This window comes from Pollachius pollachius (genome assembly GCF_949987615.1).
Source record: "Pollachius pollachius genome assembly, chromosome: 2".
Classification (NCBI taxonomy): Eukaryota; Metazoa; Chordata; class Actinopteri; order Gadiformes; family Gadidae; genus Pollachius; species Pollachius pollachius.
In genome coordinates, this window is record NC_136935.1 from 5,667,311 (window position 1) to 5,688,365 (window position 21,055).

The following is a 21,055-nucleotide window of genomic DNA, read 5'->3' on the forward strand; positions in this document are numbered from 1 at the left end:
GTGCAAGCCTTTTTGCTAACGGTCCCATGTGAAACTCCTGGCAATGTCAGGCTAGGTAGCACAGTGACAGTGTATGTCGAAGGCCCTCCTGTTGCACAATCTGCTGTGTTCCCCGGGTTGATGGTGGAGATACCAGATCATTTCAAACTTTCCAACATTAATAGCTTCCAATCCCAGCCAACGAAAATGGTGTTGTTCAGTGTGTCTCTCTCTGGGGACTTGTTTGAAACGGACGAGGGGACGGTGGAGGTGTACCATGGGGCAGACATAGAGTCTCAGATCCTGGACCAGCTGCTGGTTCTGGGGCAGTGCGCGGTGGAGGACCGAGTGGAGCTGTTCGTGTGTCAGAAGGTCATCCACCCGGTGCTGCAGCAGTACCTGAATCAGCATGACGTTGTGGTGTTGGAGAGGCTTGGTGCTGCCCTCGTTGAACCCCTTGCTGAACTAACAGGTGGGCCCCATATCTATGATATATGCATGTTTGTAATCTTATATGAATCGTGTGATATAAATAATCTGTATAGCCGTCAAAACAACAGCTACTAACTGCTCGATGGATAAAATGAGAAGAAGATTCTCATTCTGATAAAAATGCTACTTTGAATAGGTGTGCATCGAACATTGACGACCTGATTGATAATGTATTATTGGCATTGATATGTACGTAATGTATTGTATGATCAGTATATTTTATCCAAAGTCTTCCATTTATATTTCATCTCAATTGTCACTCTCATCAGGTTCACAACCTTTGGCTAGTTTATTGTCCACGATACCACCAGAGGCGTACGGCTTAGCAAGAGGCCTGAATGTTAAAAACTTTGGCTCCAAGAGGATGCTCCATCTAGAAGCCCCTGGTGAAGCAGTGATCTGCACTATGGTCCTCTGCCACAGGAACCAGACCCTGTTGAGCGAACTGAAGGTAAACTTAGGGGAATAATAGTCAAGCCTTTTAGAACGTTAGTTGTCTTTTCATGTTGTTAATGTTAACATGTTAACAGAATGTGAGCATTTTTAGTTATCGCCATGAAGAGGCGTTTAACATTCCCACCTGACATTGGACCACAGCACTGCCGTATGGTAATAGTAGTGTACTACAAGTATTTAGCTATATATGTATATATATATATATAGCTATTACAGGCTTATAACTGCAGGATATTTTTCATCGCAACAAACAGAGATAAGCTATGTGATCTGGTCTGGGGGCTCTGGCAGCAGAACCATTTATTCATTCATAAAGTGAGAGTTTATACATATTACATATTTCTAAAGCTTGCTTCTATTTCTGCAGAGGTCACTGTGACCATACAATAAGGTCTGATGATGACAACACGATGATTCATGCGGTTTTTTTATAGGTGGTGGTTCAGAAGGCCCAGCATGTGTTGAGGCTCACCCTGAGGGAGCCCTCCGCCCTGCTGGGAGGGGGGTGCACCGAGACCCACCTGGCTGCCTACATCCGCTACGAGGTCCCGATCCCTCTCCCCCCCCCATCCCCGACACAGCACATCTCACGCCGCCTTTCATGAGTCCTGATGTTAGCTGCGATAAGATAAAAATTAAAATCAAACAATATGTTCACTTGGTAGAGCATGTACCATTAAAGGCTGGCTTAGTCCTTTCTGCAGCAACCCGGGTTCGAATCCTGCCCGGGGTCCTTCTCTTCATGTCTTCCCCCTCTCCCCCCCCAAAGCTTCCTTTCTATCTCACTCAATGATAAAAAGACAATATAAATATAAATAAAAACAATATCGTCACCCAACAACGCATTATCCAATCATACTCTTTGATTACATTCCTTCTTCCTTTGTACCGACACCATAGACTTCTGAGCCTACCTCAACACTAACCACCTCTCTATATTCCCCCTCCCAGGGTATCCGTAGGGCGGCCGAGGCTACGTCGTCGCTCCAGTGCTCACCCACAGAGTACCTCCTCGGCACAGAGGCCTTCGCCCGCTCCCTGGAGTCCGTCGCCCGGGCTCTGGAGCACGACGGCGGGACCCCCATGGTGGACCTGACCCACGGTCACCACGGGGCCGTCCCCGTGGACGAGGCCCCGGCCCTGGAGGGGAGGTCCCCGCGTCGCTGCGGCTGTGGGCTGGTGAGGGGCTCGTCCGTGGAGAGGTGGACCTTCCTGAACACTAAGTACGCCGAGTTCGCTCCCGCCATGCCGCCTGGGGGTCGGGCCGCGGCACAGCCGGCCGTACTGGACTGTTTCGCCGCCAAGATGAACGCACTGCAGGTTGCGGTGGAAACTGCTAATCTTTTGCAGGATATCCGATATATAGTTCAAGATAAAAACTAGGCCGTAGATGACGGATTCTATTTTAGTATTGTGTATTATTGTGTGTTATTCCAAAGTAAATAGTTATTTATTTTTCTGTTTTGTTTTACTTATTTTGGTTGCAGTTTTTAATCACAACACTAGGTGTGAGTATTGGCTCTGAAGTTACCGGTAATGGCTGATAAACGTGTGCAAGACCGTTCAATCGTGATCTATAAGTTACTGATAAGTTATCAAGCCACAGCAGTCATCAGGTCTTGGGAATCCAAAGAACATTTTTGTGTGGGGAAAAGTGATTCCTTACAACATGGAGGATATCATTCTGAAACATTTCTTGCCGCTTAAAATGGCGCAACTGGAAGTGAAAATACCCTCAGTTTTATGCGATTTATACCAGATACACTTGTATAAACGTCTAGTGCAAAGATTATTTGGTCAATAAATATCCTTTGTCGTACGCTTGTTATTTAACACATGATGCATCACATGACAAATCAATCATTATTGATGAGACTTTCCTCACCATAGTGATACATGGGGTCAAAACGCAGCTCTTTTGTAGAAGCTAGTTTATAAATATAAGTTTACAAATATGAAGCCTTAAATAAAGTTATGAAATCATTCCCATATGTGTTGCGTGTTACCTCCATAAAGTAATGTAACTACGCAATACTGATTATTAGTGTGGAGCAGAAAGTCAATCATGTGTCTGTTTGAGCTGTGTGTGTGTGTGTGCAGCGTGTTTGTGCACATCATCACATCTGTTTGTCTCTACTTCAAAGCCATGTCTCTTTACGGTCATCTGACATTACCAAACACTAATACAGTTATTAACTGTCACAAAATGTTGTCGTTCAATGAGGAGGTATTTCAGTCCCTAGTTATCTCCCTAGGCAGACAGCAGAAACAGACCTGATACTTAGTGAAAAGTTGATCTCCTTTGATCTATGGACCTTTGAAATACAAATAAGGAACGGGTATCTCATAAGAATTGGACAGGAGGCACCTTGTTCCACTTTGAAATTTCTGGAGGATCCTTCCTGTTTCTCCTCTCCCCCTGCAGTAGGCAAGGCAAGATTCGTAATACTATTACGATTATTAATACGTTACTATTACCTAAGTTTCATAATAGTAACAATATTTTGCGCTTATTGGTCAGGCAAAGCTGAGTAAGTGTGTCCATTAGTGTTATCAAATATCTGCCAGACAAATGCAACAATAACAACGGCAAAAGCGTTATTGATGAACTGCAGTGGAAATATTGGCAGCCTCTAGGCATCCAAGTGGTGTCGCCTCTTCATTCAGGGCAGCTGCTCACTATCTCAATCATACAGAGCTGAGCTATGAATACATGCCATTTGGTGGAACGCTTTCATCCACAGCATCGTAATCCTAATAGCATCCAAGTTAAACAGTCTAAATACCATGTGCATGCATTCTTAGCATGGGGTAGTGGGAACCGCTAACCCCTATTGAAGCCCTCACTCTGGTATCTAGCTGTCACAGTAGCCTACTAAGCCTGTCCAATGAAACATACCTCGTTTTTACTTTGACTTTACTTTTGGAAAATGAATATCCTTCCTTTAAGAGCACAAACCCTGCTCCTTGATGCTATTGCAGCTTCAGAATACATTCCCCCAATTTACAAAATAGGCCTATCTATATCAGACCGATCAAGGTTCCGCTAGGGCCTACAGTACAAAACCCTGATCAAACTTGACGCTCCAGTTGCACTCCATTACCTCGGGAAGTAGTGCCTCCCGGCTGACACAAACTGCAGGTACATTCCCACGCTGCTGCCTCTGTACCATGTCAGAAACTTGAGTGGTGAAACCTGGATCGGGAGAGGTAGCTCCTGGGAGAACCAAGTCTGCCAGGATAGACTGACTGTAACCAGTTCTGCCAGAATCCCCATCTAGCTTACACAGCTTATCAGGTTTGCATGGCTAATGCATCTCTGACTCCAGGTTGGTTTGCACTGGGGCACCCTGTGTTCTGAGAGATCTGCCTGTCTCAGCAGGGGATCAGGTAGGAAAAGACAGCATCGCTAACTCCTTCCCAAAATAGAAGGAGAGTGCGTTCAGACAACAATTAGGATGCCACCTCTTAAACTTGAGGAAACCAACGCAAGAATAGTTTGGGAAAAGTACTTTTTTTTTTGCATTTCGGTCACCAGTCTCTGTAAGAAAGCCCTCTTGGGCTGCATGCTCATCATTAGACAGGATGTATTTTGTACTGCTACACACTCCTGTAAACAGACATGTTAATAAAAAACATTTCAGCTTGTCGGCTGACTGTAGCCCAGGGGTTGGCTGAATATGCAGAGGTTGTTGGAGCCCCCAGCTTCTATGTCCCTCTTTCAGAAGTAAGGAACCAGAAACTCATATAAAAGTGGTTACATGGACCCCGCCAACACATTGCCCGGCAGGAGTCAGACCCAGGGCTTATAATGAATCACTCACTGGCAACCAGTGGGCTTTTGAATTGCCAGTTGGGGGGAAAACTGCAGTGCGACAGCATTTGGGTGGCCTGGCTGTTTGGGAAATGTCCTCTCTGACCTCAACCCTGGAAGGTCTCCCCCATTTCTCAGCGCTAAGGAGCCATGGTTGGCACAGAGAGAGACGACCACCATTACAGTAAATGACAACTGCTTGGTTACAGCAACAGGAAAATCAACGGTACCGGTTTAAAACAAGTTGTTTTAATGGGTCGGCGGTCAGATCGAATCGGGTTATTCAGAGTCCAACCCGTCAAGCTTCAACAGAGAAGGGGAAGGAGGATGAGGAGTAACCCAACTATTTTGATTGGAAAAGGTGAAGAGAAATTTGAACATTTGAAGGTCAGATTCTAGTTTGTGCAGTTTTAACATCTAAAGATGGGAAGTAAGTATTCTCAAACAGAAAGATTAAAAGGTAGAGCTACAAGGTCTGTAACTGTAAGATTACTGATTATCCTTCATGAATGCCAGTACTGTTGAACTCAATCACCCTTTTTGAAGAAACAGGGCACAGATTAATGCATTATGAATGAGAACAAACACAATACTAGCAGAGACAAATGCCGCCGTAATGAATGCTTGGTGAATAGAAGTAGAATATTAGTGTAAACCCTTTTACATCCCTGTTTTATTGGGATGGAGTTTAATGGCAAGACCCAATTCATGTTAAATGTACATTGAACTAAAAATGATTAAAAAATATAATTGATGGTTAAGTTATCATTGGTGGAGGAGAATTACCAACAAAAAAACGGCATGGGGCCAGGAGAGGGATGTTCAGAAGAGGTAAGGACCACAATACTGGGAAATGGGAAGAGTTTAGGTTTACTTGATTCATAATTTACTATAGCTCCCTCTACTGGTAATATTGAGGTATGTTTGTATGCATATCGCATTAATGTGGACACACAAAGCTGTCTACATACATTATATTGTACACCACTGTTAAATGGGCATTTCATACATCCGTGTTTACAGACATTTGAATTATAATCTCTCAAATACGTTACTTTTTCGAATGTGTTGCTTTTACGTGTTGAATGTGTTGCTTTTACGTGTTAAAGCAACACATCACCATTGTTCAATAACGACAGGAGAATACATCCATTTCAATATATTTTTACTTTTTTTGTAACATGAATCTTAAGCCTTGACTGTATTTTGGGATTTGTTTCCTCTGTGGAACCTGAGATTAGAAACAGCTCCTTTGCAGGAGTATTTAAGCAGTATATTTTGGAGGTGTGGTGACTTGTGAATTTCCATTCTCTATGCAAGAGAGATAATACAAAAAATAAAAACACATCTAACAATTAAACGGCAGAAAACAAACTCAAAATGACGCCGTGCTGGGGTTCAGCTTTGGGCTTTGGGGAGCAGGGGGGGGGGGGACCACTCCCTACTGTAGGAAGGAGATAACTTCAAGACAATACAGGTTGCTCAAAAAAAAGAAGATACATAGAGAGAAACAAACCAGAGCGTATGGTGTAAAATAGGACAAGGAAAAGTATGGTTTTCAATATGCAGCAGTGATCCAAAGGCACGATAGCACAGTGTGTCATGCTTTAGTGGTGTTCTTCACTGATTTGATGTCAAGGCTGACTCGCTTTTTCAGCTGTGCGGTCAATAGATTTTGACCAGTTTGCTATCTTAACATTAACAAACCTCAACCAATCCCCATGTTGAAACCAGAAACCAAGGTTTTTATTTTCTAAAAGAGGGGTGCTATGAGTACATTATTTTAAAATCGGTAAACACTTGACTTCAGCAGAAGGATCCACCAGTAACAAGAGAATAGATTCAGTGAGGCACACAGAAAATGTGCTGCAACGCTACATTTGACTGAGTCCTTGAGTCGGTTGCACAGAAGACCATTTGTAACGTTGACTAAATTACTGGTTCAAATAGATTAAATCATATTTTTTATTCTAAGGTCTGTAGAACGCTCTGGATTCAAATTAGTAGTTGTATGTTTACACAGCATGAAGACAGCAGTCAGACACTGCCAATACATCTATTCAGTGCTACGAGGGCATCGCTGGATAACTGGGTACAGCTAAAACAATGGGGAGCATAAACGACAACTCTTTCTCGTTCAATTGTACCGCCACACTGCTTGTTAATACTAGTAAATCTAAAAAAAATCTACCAAAAGTGGATTAAATAAAGAAAACAAATTATGCATAAAGGATTATATTTAATCGACTAGTATAAGTATAATAGTAGTAAATGTATTTGGTATGTACAGCAGTGGGTTAGTGAACTGGGTTGAATGCAGCCCTTTGTTAGCAACCACACCAATAAGCAGGTTTGTACAAACCGTGGTAGTAGCAACCCCTACTATCAGGAAGCATAATGCTTGAGGATGTCGGTCAAACCCATTTCTTCCAGGTGACCTCGAAATGCTCTTGGATTCATTTAGAAGTTTCTCTTTTATCATACTTTCTCAGGGGAAAAAAAACACGAGCACACAGGAAGAGAGTTGCGAAAAATGAAATTTACATTTCAACTTGTATCCTCAGTCCTATTTAGAGGAGTAAAAAGTGGACTTGACCAACCCCAGTCCTTACGAGATCCAAAATACCCCCTCCTCCTCCTACCCTACGCACCCCAAAATACCCAGCACGCCGCCTCCCCCCCCCACGCTACTGAACCATAGGCTCCTATAAATCAGCAAAACTGCAATCCCAGCAAAACGGTCCACCCCCCCCCCGCCCCCCGAGGGGAGATCGGCGGGAGAGCTAAGCGAGGATGGTGGAGGGAAGTCATTGGCATTCTAGGTTTTCTAGGTCCTTCCTGCAGATGGTGGGTGCTCAGTGGGTGAGGGTGGTGGGGGGTTTGGATCAGGTTATGGCAATAGGCAGTAGTCCCCTCCCCCTCCTCCACGGGGCGGACCTCAATGAACTATGAGAGCCCCGGCGGCGTAGCTCACAGAGCTGTCCTGCCAGTTCCGGCATTCGCTAGATTGGGCATAGTTCAGGAAGGAGAAGTTCATTTCTAAACCGTTCTTCCTCAGCTCTGCCACCGCCTGCAAAGCAACAAATCAAAAATCGGACACAATGACAATCAAAGCCGTCCAAAAGGAACATGCAGTGTGGAACAAAACCTTCAGCCCGTCTTCCAGAACCAGACCATTATCATTCCTTACAGCTGTCCTTACTAATGTTAAGGCCTAAACATATTTCCTTATTTGAGGGATGTTTTGGGTTTAGTTGGGAGGTGGTAGCACTTACGTTTAGTAGCACTCCAATAGGGTGACGGCCACAGATGGTGTTGTGGTATTTCTTCAAGTAGTTGGTGAAAGACATCGGGTCCAGCTGCTCTATAATGCCCATCCCCTTCAGAGGCCGGACGGCAAGAGACATTAGGATCGTTTAAGAAGAGATTTAGCCCCGAAAACGAACTAACAACCAACTAACTTTCTTAGAAACATTCTATGTTAAGCACAGTGTAGATCTGGACCTACCATTTTATCAAGGTTCTCAATGGATCTGTAGATCTCCCCTTGGGATTCATCGTAATACGTGTATCGAAACCGCTGACCTAAACAGGTAGGTAGAAGGAAGGTCAGTACACCACCAGCTAGCAGAAAACAACATACACATGATCAAGGTTTTCAACAGCTGGACATAATGGAGGCGGCACTCACCCCAGTGGCAGAAGTCGGATGAGATGATGAACAGATTGGAGGGGTCCGCCAGGTACTTGCTGAACAGTGCTCCGTACTCCTGTTCCTTTGTCTCGCTCAGTGCACCCACCAGCACAGGGACGATGCTAAACTCATCTTTGTGGCTGCAGATAGGATGGTGGCATACTTTTACTACGTGTCCTACACTGCATATGTCGTGGGGTGTGTGCGGGACAATTAAGAGTTCATTGATAGGTCAATGCACAAATAAGACAACAAATGTGACCAATGATATGAAAAAGGTGAGAGCTGTTGCTACCTGCTAGAGGAAAAGCTAAGGGGGGACTCCTTCACTAAGGACTTCTATGGAACACTTTCAAACCTATCGGAAGGTGTGCCCCCTACACTGCTGACATTTTAGGCGCATACACTACGACGGTAGATGCTCGACTCGCTCCATTACCTGCTCCCGGCATTTCAGTAGCTAGAAACGGCTTTTGAACTGCTGCCCACCACACAGAAGGCTATATTAAATATGCATGTCCAACACATGCCATGGGTGAGCGTAGCACTTTGTAGCAGTACTTTGGGGGCTATGTATCGAAATCTGAGTTAATTTCAAGTGGAAGAAGAAAACAAAAGATATGGTTATTAGCTCCCGGTGTATCGGTGCCAAGTGCAGACACCTTGGCACACAGGAAGCAAGGTGTGCCGTACGTTTTCTTGTAACATAGGCTCTACAGTACAACATGGTAGCCTGCTCACCTCTCCATGGCTTTCGCGGTGTAAGGCAAGTGCATTTCAATACTGTGCTCGTCCTCGTCTGTCTGCAGACTCATCCGCTCAAACATGCCCGTTTTCCAGAGGTCAGCATAAACTGGAAGACAAGTGGGGGTGGTACTTCAGTGTGCATATATAACCTTGTTCAAATCTCTCAGGGTTGGATTGCTTTTGTTTCAACAGCGAGGAAGAAGGTACTTTAAAGACATCTCTGTCGATGCTCTGCGGCACTCCGGCCCTGGTAATTAATCACACCATTGCCCTCTGAGCAAGGGAGGTGTCTGGTCTCACCAAGCACTGTATAAAGCCTGCATGGCACAACTTTCTTGACTAGAATAATCAAGGGAACCGTTTTTTCCTTTTCCATCACTCTTTAGTATTATAGGATTATAGAACATGATTATAGCAGAACAAATAGGCACAGTGTGGCTCTGTGTGTTATTTCCCCATGCCGTTTATGAGTGAAGCTGTGACATATCATCCAATACCAATTTAATGAGACACAGTCAATACCCTTCTGGTCGATCCTCAGGTCATAGAGGGGTGTTTTGTAGACCTCGGCAGGGGAGAGGGCACAGCGGGACAGGGGCACGTGGTGTGAGGGTCCCAGAATAAACACCCTACGACTGGAGCAACAACAGGACTTTACCTCACTGAATCCAAGACACATGCCCCCCACCACTGGCCATCACAGATTGTCACTCTCTACCGACTATTGCAATCTGTCATACATGAGGCGTTTCACTAGGGTGTGAAGCAGTTGCAGCAAATGACTCACGTAACAGAAGGGTCCACTTGTTTGTATGCATGGGCTGCGCAGGCACCACAATAGGTGTAGCCGGCATGGCTGGAAAACAAAGATGCATTATTAGCAGTGGACACCATGGCATTAATCATTGCGGTGAGTCATTTATCCATTTCTACTTACGGTGCAATGATGGCTCTTGCAGGTCCAATGGTGGACTGTGCCTGAGACAACCAGCTATCTAGTTGTGCATTCAGCTGTGATCCTGGGAAATAAACAGAAAATACATGTATGCATTTAGTTATTCATTCGATACAGCTTCCCATTAAAATAAAACCTGGTACAACTTGAGTTTATTAGAAACCAGAGAAATTGCTTCTACATATGAATCTTCACATTCTGGTCAAGTGGTTAGAATATTTGGTGCAAGCATGGTTTGGTTTATACATCTAATTAGAATGAGAAGTAATCGCGAATATGGCTGACTTCTATGACCCATCAACATACATGATGGCTAAAGGGGTTGGCTAGGTTAAACAGTCTGGAAAAGCAAGCAGGAGGGGCATGGATGACGCTAGAGCAGGGCTGATTTTGCAGAGAAGCTATATGGTTGGTACGGTGGGGGAGGGGGTCTTTGTGGCAATATGAACCTTCAATGTTTTGCACAGCCATTATCAATCCTTTGTTCACACACAGCGGGACGAACTATACGTTTTGTGTGGGCTCATCAATCTGAAATATCTCCGTAAATCAAACATCTTCAAAATGACTACATTATGACATCTATAGTCGGCCAGCCTAACTGCCCGGGCCGGATAGTCCTGCAATACAAGACAAGCTGACTGTTCTTCCATTCATACAACACCCTGATCTAAAAAAAAATCCAAATAAATAATGGCAGAAGTCAAATACGAGAATGTATATTGTCCATCCACTGACAAATTTCTTAACGGGATTAAAACCACCATTGCAGCAAATGCAATAATGGAGAAGCACAGTGGACGGCAGCTAGCTCAGCTCAGTAGCTGGATTAGTTGAAGCTAACCCTCCGAGGTGTCAAACCATAACTACAGATGTCACTGTCACTACGACCACTAGAGAGAAAACGTTAGCAGGGCGAGCAGGAGAGAGGACGGGCTGGAGCATCGCCGACCTGCGGGTTACAGCCCTGTCTGTAGCGGGGTTAGCGTTGCGGTCGGCGGACAAGTTACCCGAGGAGGAGTACCAGCTGCCGGCGTGACTTGCTTCTCTGCACACCACTCGGTTCGACATCTTGGATCCAAAGCTGCCTATCTTGGTTCTCTGAACTCTGGTCGGGTTGAAAAAACACCACCACGGAATCGTTTTTTAGATAAATAAGAGCGCTTTGTCTCGTTGAGTTCAGGGGGTAGCTCAGTCAGAAAGCTACCGGACTAGCAGGCTTTGGTGTACAGTCTGCCTGTAGTTCTTTTTCTCTTCTTTTTTTAAACCGGTTAAACCAAGTTATAAAAAGGAATGACCAGGTAATCGACTACCTTTATAATCAAGCAAAAAAAAGTCCTGTAACTGTCTTTGTAACGAGGGTTTAGTGGGCAATTGCAGGCTTGTCAGAGTAGTGTTGTTCTGGGGCAGAATACTGATCGTGGAGGATATGGAGGCAGGTAACGGGGCGTGTCTGAAACAGGCGCGTCACAGTGTGGGCGTTTCTTAACCAATAAACGACAGGTGTAAAATGAGACGCCAGTCCTATGGGCGTGGTTATCGTTTGGCATAAGCTCGTTTATTGTGCCAGTTCAGCCCGGGTGCAATAAGTTCTCGCGATCGCCAATGTTCTAGTCCTAGGCCTCTGATTGGTCAAGCGCTGATGACCAAGGGGGAAGTAGTAACCTTTGTGATGTTTACGTTTTGTTCTTTGAGCAGGAAGCAGTCAGCCGTTACATGCCCGTATCCCAAATATTGCCTTAATTAACACATAATTGATTGTGAAAAAGCTTATAGTACAAGTTCAAGACTGAGATACAAACTATATGTCACGTCTACGAGCCAACTCTCGCAGTGATGGCGTCCAGAATGAGTAGCAGCAAAGGCAAAAGCAATAGCGACATTATTAAAGGCTATCATAAACAGGCATTCGAGTACATATGCGTAGCGCTAAGGATCGACGAGGATGATACAGGTTTGTGCATTGTATTTTAATCATGTGTCTGTTATGATGTGTATCAGTGGGCTTGCTCATCGACATGTCCCCCTGTCTCTTTCAAATGACAGGAGTCAAAGAGGAGGCTGTCCAGTGGTACAAGAAAGGCATTGAGGACCTTCAACGTGGGATTGCCGTAGAAGTCACAGGAGAGGGTAGGGTCGCACTCCGATCAAACACATGTTGTGTATGCGTTTTGACATGCCCCTGCTGACTTCACGGTTCACTCTCTTTATGTTCAAGGAGAACAGTATGAAAGGACAAAGAGACTCCAAGATAAGATGGTCACCAATCTCGACATGGCAAAAGAACGGCTCTCACTTTTGGGTGAGTGCATTTTAGCTTGCCATTCAGACTTTCAATAAAGTGATATGATATAATTTGAATATGAGTTGACCGCCCCGCCCCACTAAGCAATCACCTACAGCAAAAGTCCCATTTTTTAAAAAGTATTTTTAATTTGGTTTGTCCTCATGTTTCTAGAATAACGACAAATAGGGTTGACAATAATGAGAGACAATTGATAGGCCTTGGAAGAGTGACGTATGATGGAAACATTAAAACAATGTGGCACACCCTGTCTAGCAGCTAGATTGTCAGACATGCCTCATGCCAACTCTAAACGAAAGTGGTGGAGCTGCTAAATGTGAATATTATTATATTTTATATATATTCTACAGAGGCCACTTTGGAATCTACAAGACGACTCCCAGCTCCCAGAAGTCCCCAGAATGGTGGAAGCCAGCCGGCCCCCCAACCCAAGCCTGCCCCAAAAGGCCCGGCTGCAGCTGGTGGCGCCTCCAGTCAGGTCAGGCCGTCCCCCCCTGGCAGGCCTGCCCCCAGAACCATCAACCCAAAGGTGAGCTTCACAGAAAGTGTAGAGTGGTTATGAACAGTAGGACAACGTTTCTAACGCTTGTGTTGTTTGAACGGAAAATGTTTTGCCTGCATGTACGTAAATGATGGCACCCATTGAACTCCTGACCATCCCTGGAAGGAGGGATCCCCCACTCTTCTTTCCATCTCAAGATTTCTTCCTTGCTAATTAAGGGAGTTTTTTCTTGTCCTCTGGGGGGCTAGGGTTAGAGGGGTAACATACATATATGGCCTGTTAAGCCCTTTGAGACTGTACCTGGGATTAACGACTATACAAATGACATTGAATTGAATTCATGTTTTGTGAATTTAAATTCCCCAAGGTTACCCCACAGGCAGGCCGAGGTCCGACTGTTAAAGGAGCGGCAGCATCGAAGCAGCCCCGCAAGAGAGATATGAAAAACTTCAAAAACGTTGACAGCAAACTGGCCAACATGATCCTCAATGAAATTGTCGACAGGTAAAACATAAGTTAACTTCACTTGAAGATTTAGCCACTTCTAATTTAGCACCCGAACGTCGATGAATATGAGGTTACTTTGTTTGTTCATTGCAGTGGACCGGCCATATCTTTTGAGGACATTGCCGGACAGGAACTAGCGAAGCAAGCGCTTCAAGAAATTGTCATCCTACCAGCATTGAGGCCAGAGGTACATCACCTGTAATGAAACGCATGCATGTGGTCTGAGGTTTAGTGGTCAGGTTCTCCATCTTCATTCTGTGTAAAGAAAACACCGCCGATACACCAATGACCACTTAATCTTACCTCATTCAGCTCTTCACCGGCTTGAGGGCTCCAGCAAGAGGGCTGCTTTTGTTTGGTCCCCCTGGGAATGGAAAGACCATGTTGGTGAGTTACCATGACAGATGTTGCTGTGTCAAATATTCTATATATTTGTGGTCCCTATTCTCAACAAAAACAAATGGCAGATGTTTATCCAGCAGTATCGCCTTATTGCCTCTGTTACCTGCCCTGTTGCCAGGCCAAAGCAGTTGCCAGGGAGTCCGACTCCACCTTCTTTAACATCAGCGCTTCTACCCTGACCTCTAAATACGTGAGTTCATTTTATTACTGGCAAGTTTCAGCGAGATCAGAGGTATCTGATTGCTGTGGGTTATGAAAGCCATTGTTGTATTTGTTCAATTTCTGCCAAAGGTGGGAGAGGGTGAGAAGCTTGTGCGAGCTTTGTTCGCCGTCGCCCGGGAACTACAGCCATCCATCATCTTCATTGGTGGGTCATTATGTATTGTGAAACTTTGTAAACAAGTGTCTCGTGTTCAAATGTACAGTCTGGGAAAGGCTGATTTGAACAGCCTTTTTCATCAGCTTTAACATATTGATCATACTGAGCACCTGAACATGTATAGACATTCTTTGGTCAGTTGTACATTCCATTTAGATTACCTACATTTAGGTACATATTCATCGGCGCACCTCTACTTTATATTTATAATATATTTAAATACTCTCCCTATATCTATAACCAACAGGATATATGCTATGTTCCCTATTTTTATATTCTCTGGAATTGGGCTAGTGGTTAACTTGTATTATGTATACTTTTGCTAGTCTTGCCATATTTTTGCTCCTATTTGGATTTGTAACTTACCTTGTCTTGAGGAAGTTCACTGTTCAGAATGGTCCTGTGTTATACCGTGACCAATGACAAACAAGAGACTTAGACTGTGATATTCGGTGTGGTTCAGACGAGGTGGACAGCCTGCTCTGTGAGAGGAGCGAGAGAGAGCACGAGGCCAGCCGTCGCCTGAAGACCGAGTTCCTCCTCCAGTTCGATGGCGTAAGACGAGCTTCGCTTTACTTCAGTCTCAAGAGAAACTGAAAATCTGCACAGTTGTGCAGACTTTTCCTGAACACCTGTTTTTTTTTTTCCTGGTTCAGGTGCAGTCAGGGGGGGATGACAGAGTACTAGTCATGGGAGCAACTAACCGGCCCCAAGAGCTGGATGAGGCAGCACTGCGGTACGCACACACTTTATTGTCTCCCTTTCGACATTAAAGGTTCGCTATAGCTCGATCTGTCCTCAAGTATGCTAACCACAACATTCTTAACTTATTAATATGTTTACTTTTCCTTGTCAGACGCTTTGTCAAAAGGATATACGTGGCCTTGCCGGATGAAGAAGTAAGCACTATGTTTTCATCCGTCTATTGCCTTTTCTAAATGTCCTTTCTTTCTTTTTGTCTTTGAGAAAGCAGTGAATGTTAATGTGCCTATGATGTGTCAATTCTAACCTCCAGACTAGACTCAAGCTGCTCACACATCTCCTAGGAAAGCAAGGGGAGCTACTGAACCAAAAAGAGCTCTTACATCTTGCCAAGTGGGTACCTTTCTATCCTCTAAGACCTCATTTGCACACTGTTCCCCTCCCACAGTCATGAATCTATTAAGTCGGCCATGACATCACCCTAATACCATGGTGTGCATTTTCAAAAGGGTGACAGCTGGCTACTCAGGAAGTGATCTCACCTCGTTAGCCAAAGACGCCGCTCTGGGTCCCATCAGGGGTAAGGATGTTCCCGGTTAAATATATACTCTCATTTCATTACAACTACCACTTTGTTTTGAAAGCAGCTGCTAAAAAATGTTTTCCACACAGAAATGGGGCCGGAACAGGTGAAGAGCGTGGCGATTAGCGAGGTGAGGTATTTCATTCAACATGTTCATGTTTGGTACACGTGTGTACTCAGTTAGGGTTTATTAACATTACAGTTACATTTAGGGCATTTAGCAGATGCTTTTATCAAAAGCGACTTACAATGAGTACATTTGTCAGAAGAAAGGGATAAACAGTGTATCGCTGTCAGTACAGTAAGGATGTTCATAGAACCAAGTGCCAAGCACTCATCATTTTTAGGTTTACCCATTCACCGTATACAACAAAGATAGCTAGGATATGATGCTACACAGTGCTAAGAACTTTTTTTAAGTGCAAGGACGTACAACATACAATAAGTGTGTAAGAGGGGTGCGGGGGGAGGCTTTGCAGAGTCTAGGTGAACTCGGCAGCCAATACAAACTTGTTTCTTTACCTTCAGATGCGGCACATGAGGCTGAAGGACTTTGAGGATTCCCTGAAGCGTATCAAGCCCAGTGTCAGCCCACAGACCTTGGGTCTGTATGTGAAATGGAATAAAGACTTTGGAGACACGACAGCTTTCTAAATGCATGGAACTAATCAGTGGGCACTGTAAAATCCATTGGCTACTAATTTGAATGTATTGGCACTGACTGCCATGCAGTTTGTCCCCAATGCCTGACCTTTTTGTTTATTGCTTGAAATTCTACCTCTGGTACTTGGCACAATGTGAGGTAGATCTATAGTATTTGATTTGTGCGTTGTCATATTTAAATTATATTAACAGCAATAACCTAACAACCTAACATTGACAGCAAGTTTGAGCTTTGTTTGGAATCAAATTTAGACCTTCAGAAAACAATTAGGTATTCAGTAAAAAACTGTTTAAGATGTGTATTGTACAGTATTGCTGGTCCCGACAATGCAGTTTAGTATTTTTTTTATCCCCTATTTATATATATTTTGAAAATAAGGGTTTTCAGGGGCTTTATTTAAATAATTGGGTTAATTTGCCCCATTCATAATGACTTTTGATGTTTTTACTGCTGTACTGTAATACTCCCTGCCCTCCTGAAGAGGGCAGCAAACTTCTCCATACTGCATCGCGCTTGCTCAGTATTGAACAACGTAAAGCGTTGATAAATTAATTAGAGCTTTTGAATTTTGTTTTTATTGGCGAATGCATCATACTAACTATAAATAAAACCATATACAACTGATTTACCGGGGTAACGTCTTTATATTAGATAACGCCAGATTATGAAACCTTTCTTTGTTTCACTTTTTCTACCCCTGGTTGAATATAAAATAAGCGTTTTAGTTGGTTTACCTGTGATTCTCAGTTAGTGTGTGCACGTCCGCGTTATAATACAACTGAAATAGCTAAGTGTGGCGGTTTAGATCCCGTTACCCCAACTGTCATCAAATCACACAACAGAGGGAGGCCAGAGGCCTAGTATAGTGCTCGGTCATTTCAGACCTGTGAACAGCTTTACTAGTGTTTTTTATTAAAGTTGTAGTCCATACCGGGAGGCAAGGTCTCCTCCCTCTGCACCAGTGACGTTAGCTGTGGGTCCACTGGCCTACCCGCCCTGTTGCCCGTTGCTACAGCCTCTCACTTTATGTGTGTCTGGAAATGTCAGTCAGTGGCGCTTTTTCTGTTGAGAAGGAACACAAACACCCACACATGACCTCACAAGTACGAAAACACAAACACTCCCAGACGTCACTCACTCATGCACACACACTCATCCGCCAGTACATACTTATGCATCCACACACACACACGAGGTCCTGCTTACCCATGTACTCAGCTGGGCATACACTGACGCATGCGCTCAACCATGGATGCATTTAAACGTGTACAACCACAGACAGCGGGTCAACCCGTTTTCCTCGCCCCTTAACGATAGTATCTCTCCTCGTACTAGACACCTAGAGTGATGTCACGCTGGGCGCACCGTGAAGACGCCTCCTTTAGCTTTGTCGTGGTGTCAAGCAGCAGCACCATTGTACTTCGGTTCGACGGCTTCTGTTTCCCACGTGGGGAGTTTCCACAAAGATACACAATGGACAGTTCAGCCCTCCTAGCTGTCTTTGTTGTATACGGGGAATGGGTTAACATAGCGATTGTAAGTGCTTGGCACTTGGTTCTATGAACATCCTTACTGAACCGACAGAGATATATTGTTCTCTCTTTCTTCTGACAAATGTACTCATTGTAAGTCGCTTTAGATAAGGGCTTAATGCCCTTAATGTAAAGGTAAATGTCACCCTACCCAGGGTACTGCACCAACTGGTTAGCTGATCTATTTCAGCCTTCTGGGTGGACAAGCCCATGTGTGATGTCACTATGGGGTTGATTTTAAATTGACCTAGGGGCCTTTAAATCTCGAATGGCTCCTCCAATGGGTAGCAGACAATGCTTTTTCTCCACTAAATAAGAAACAAATGAGAATGCCACACCCACCCAGGGGAGGAGGGCCTTGAAGTGAATTGAAAGTGATAATTGGGCAGGTCCCGTGAAGGCGCCCACCCTGTTGTGAGAAGAATAACAGTCAACCCGCCAACTGAGCAAACACACAGAGTGTTTCTTCAAGTGGTCCGCTATCAAAACTGTGTGTGTGGACTCGTTGAGGGCCTGTTTGTTGTGTTTGGTTCTGGGCCCATCGTGTGTGTGGCTACATGACTACCTCGCTTCTTGTGGGGTTTTGTTACTGAAAGTATACTTTGTACTTGTTTTGTTTCGTTTGTCAATCAACAGCTTGCCCCCTAGAGTACTAGATGGGAGAGTGTGGCACGCACGCACGCACGCACATTTTTTCCGTTTACCTTCATTTTAAAAGGTGTTACAACGGTCCTCTTTCAGCTCCCAGAGTGTCCATTCTTCATAACTGGTTGCTTCTGTTGCGCGTTGCCTACAGAGTCAAAACAGAATCTCCTTTACCCGACACGTGTTATCCTACTCTCTCACGGGAGGCCTGCAGCCAAATCTGATCTTACATTCAACAGCCGCATCTGTCTTTTATGAGCAAATTTATTTTTCTAGCTCACTATTTATGCATGGATTGCATGTGCGCCTGTGCGCGCGTGTGTGTAGATCGTTGTGTAAACCTAGGGAGGTCTGAGTTAGCACATATGTAGGAATCTCACATTGCTTACGCTGGTATTTTTTTATCGCTTTGTCAATTTCTCGCTTCGGGGGCCAAAATATAATCAGGCGCCGGTTATGCTATAAATTTGCCAATTCCTCGATTTGATTGTAAAAAACAACACCAGTACCAGCTACAAAATATCCAAGACAGATGTGTGCGATACATTAAGGGACGAGACAGCGGTGTGAACACAGAGGCTTAAAAGGCTTTTCTTCCAGTGTTGTTTCTAGTTTGGTAGCCTCTCCATTTCCCACCTTTTGAAGGATGCCAGGGAAACGCTTCTCTATGCTGTCAGTGGACGGCCCTTGAGAGACTAGTCTAATGTAACTCAAGTAAGTGGCATTTCCATCTTTAATCCCCCCGGGAGTAATGTGCTCGTGGCAAGCTTTCAATCTCAGTACCTGCCTGCCTGGGGACACCACGGTCTTATAAAATGAGGTGGACATGTACGGCATGGGTAATTGCAAACAGTTAAGAGACAGGGGGCTTTTAAGGAGAGATTAGGGTTTGTGGCAAATTATTTTAACGATATGGGGTTTACGGGACACCGACGTGTTTCAGAGTGAGCACGTTCATGTCTGCATGCCGCCGAGTTTGCCGAGATACCAGCATGTGTTTTCCTTTTAACTGTCGCCTGCAGCCAAGAAGCTATAAAGAATGACAGCGGGCTAGACCTGGGGAGCGAGCTCTCTGGAGTCAGAGGGGAGGTGCCACGGAAACATGGAGCCTGCAGTCGCACTCGAAGGCACAGAAACTGTGTCAATGTGAATAAGAGTTGCAGTCTGTCGGAGCGGACCTTCTCCGACATGTTTTGCTGTGAGTCAGACCTTCAAACATCAAAGTCACTAATGTTGAGCATATGGGTATCCTTGTTTAGGCGGTGGTTGTCACGGGACATAACTGTTAAGGACAAGCTGGGCGTTTCTTAGTGCCTCATCCCAATTAAATGTTTTACTCTTGCTAATATCCGGCTGAAAGAATACAGTCTGTCGTACAGCTCCCTTGTGGTTGTCAAAAGTACATCCAGACAGACATTTCATCATTGCTTGCATTGGCCTGCCTCATCCATCCACAGTGTTTCCGTATCACATTCCGTATTGAATCAGGTTTGAAGGAGGCGGACGGCCTCTGCCTATCTGACCCTGATGCCCTGAGACATATCCATGACATTTCTTCATTGTGACCTCTGTGCTTTGGCGGGCTCTCCGAGCCCCCCTTTACACCGAAGCAGTACCTGGCTCCGGGGGGGACACCGGGGGCGTGAGTGGGCGGGCGAGGGGGCGGTGTGGGGCGGTTATAGGGGGAGGGGGCGCTGGTTCATCATCGGGTGAGTTGCGGGTCGCCCAGCGGCGCATTCCTTTCGGCTGCGCGCAGCCAAGACACTTGACGAAAAGTGAAAGTGAGGCGTGCTGAGCTTTCACGAGAGCGATGGTCTGTCCGCCTGCGATCACGGCTCCCGCCCACCTCCCCACCTCAGCTTGTCCTCGGCTCCCTCTTGTTTTTCTTAGCCCTCTCTCCGTCTCTCATTATCTTTGTTGCTCTCTCCGCCGCCCACGGTCCTACATGCAGGGACAGGAGGGCTTCACCTCCACCTTTGGCCCCCGTCAGGTTCGACTCCCAGCGATGGCCGGCCGTTAAACTCCTACTTCACACTTGCCGGTCAACGAGAGCCGTGACACCCCCCCACCCCACCAGATCGGAGCCGTGACCTCCTGGGCTGAACTGCGGCCAATTAACACCTCTTACCCTTTTATCCCTTCTTTTTCATACTTTCTCCCTTTCTTTTCTTCCAAGACAAGGGCCGTGATGTGGAACACAACTGTTTCCCCCCCCCTGCTGTTTTATAACTCGCCGCTAATCTGAGCCGGAAGCTACAGCGTGTTTACCCCTGTTGCTGTCAGCTGACGAATGGCAGTGGTGACAGATGTGTGCGCATCCTTTTGATGACAGATGTGTGCGCATCCTTTACGGTCAGACCAAGGCACTTATCTTGGCTCAAGTGACACCTCTCCACAAGCAGCTGTGTCCGGCTGTGTCTTTGACTGCTATTCATCAAAAGAGAACCAAACTAAAAGGCGTTTTTCGCCTGCCCCTCTTGTCAGTGACATTGAATTTGAATCTTCTTTGACTTGATTTATTTGTTAGGCCAATGTTTGTTCAGGAAATCTCCCTGAAGACTAATCGGGGGGTCACAAGGTCATCGTTTACCTGTGGAAAAAACTACCTACACATGATTATTGATTATGCATCCGACCTCTGACAACTATTTTTCTCTCTCTAACCCCAGGCTTTCCTGATGCAGACAGACAGCTTCC

At 45.1% G+C, this 21,055-nt stretch overlaps 3 protein-coding genes across 4 annotated transcripts in view; 2 read left to right on the forward strand and 1 right to left on the reverse strand.

Moving 5' to 3' along the window:
- mkks (MKKS centrosomal shuttling protein) overlaps positions 1-2,699 on the forward strand; it is a 3,305-nt gene extending 606 nt beyond the window's left edge. Inside the window, exons 1-4 of the mRNA XM_079759015.1 lie at positions 1-451; positions 741-922; positions 1,362-1,472; positions 1,879-2,699. The exon at positions 1-451 is cut by the window's left edge and continues 606 nt beyond it. Coding sequence (XP_079615141.1) covers positions 1-451; positions 741-922; positions 1,362-1,472; positions 1,879-2,310 — 1,176 coding nt within the window. The 3' untranslated portion in view covers positions 2,311-2,699. The remainder of the gene's footprint in view (positions 452-740; positions 923-1,361; positions 1,473-1,878) is intronic.
- Positions 2,700-7,508: 4,809 nt separating this feature from the next.
- Positions 7,509-11,532, reverse strand: memo1 (mediator of cell motility 1). Its single transcript, XM_079730988.1, has 9 exons — positions 11,148-11,532; positions 10,120-10,201; positions 9,970-10,038; positions 9,705-9,817; positions 9,177-9,288; positions 8,433-8,575; positions 8,250-8,326; positions 8,017-8,121; positions 7,509-7,811 (listed from the first exon to the last, which is right to left on the reverse strand). Exons 1-9 carry the CDS (start codon positions 11,206-11,208, stop codon positions 7,680-7,682), a joined length of 894 nt encoding a protein of 297 aa, XP_079587114.1. The 5' UTR covers positions 11,209-11,532; the 3' UTR covers positions 7,509-7,679.
- A 276-nt stretch (positions 11,533-11,808) lies between these two features.
- LOC307091653 (spastin-like) lies at positions 11,809-16,774 on the forward strand. 2 transcript variants are annotated; one of them, XM_079758522.1, is made up of 16 exons: positions 11,809-12,091; positions 12,184-12,267; positions 12,356-12,439; positions 12,793-12,971; positions 13,312-13,448; positions 13,545-13,638; positions 13,764-13,838; positions 13,972-14,043; positions 14,145-14,220; positions 14,696-14,787; positions 14,889-14,968; positions 15,089-15,131; positions 15,248-15,327; positions 15,444-15,514; positions 15,607-15,647; positions 16,046-16,774. In XM_079758522.1, exons 1-16 carry the CDS (start codon positions 11,974-11,976, stop codon positions 16,169-16,171), a joined length of 1,452 nt encoding a protein of 483 aa, XP_079614648.1. In that variant the 5' UTR covers positions 11,809-11,973; the 3' UTR covers positions 16,172-16,774. The 2 variants fall into 2 exon arrangements, with proteins under 2 accessions (XP_079614648.1, XP_079614649.1); XM_079758523.1 differs by having other exon boundaries at positions 13,324-13,448.
- The last annotated feature ends 4,281 nt before the right edge of the window (positions 16,775-21,055 follow it).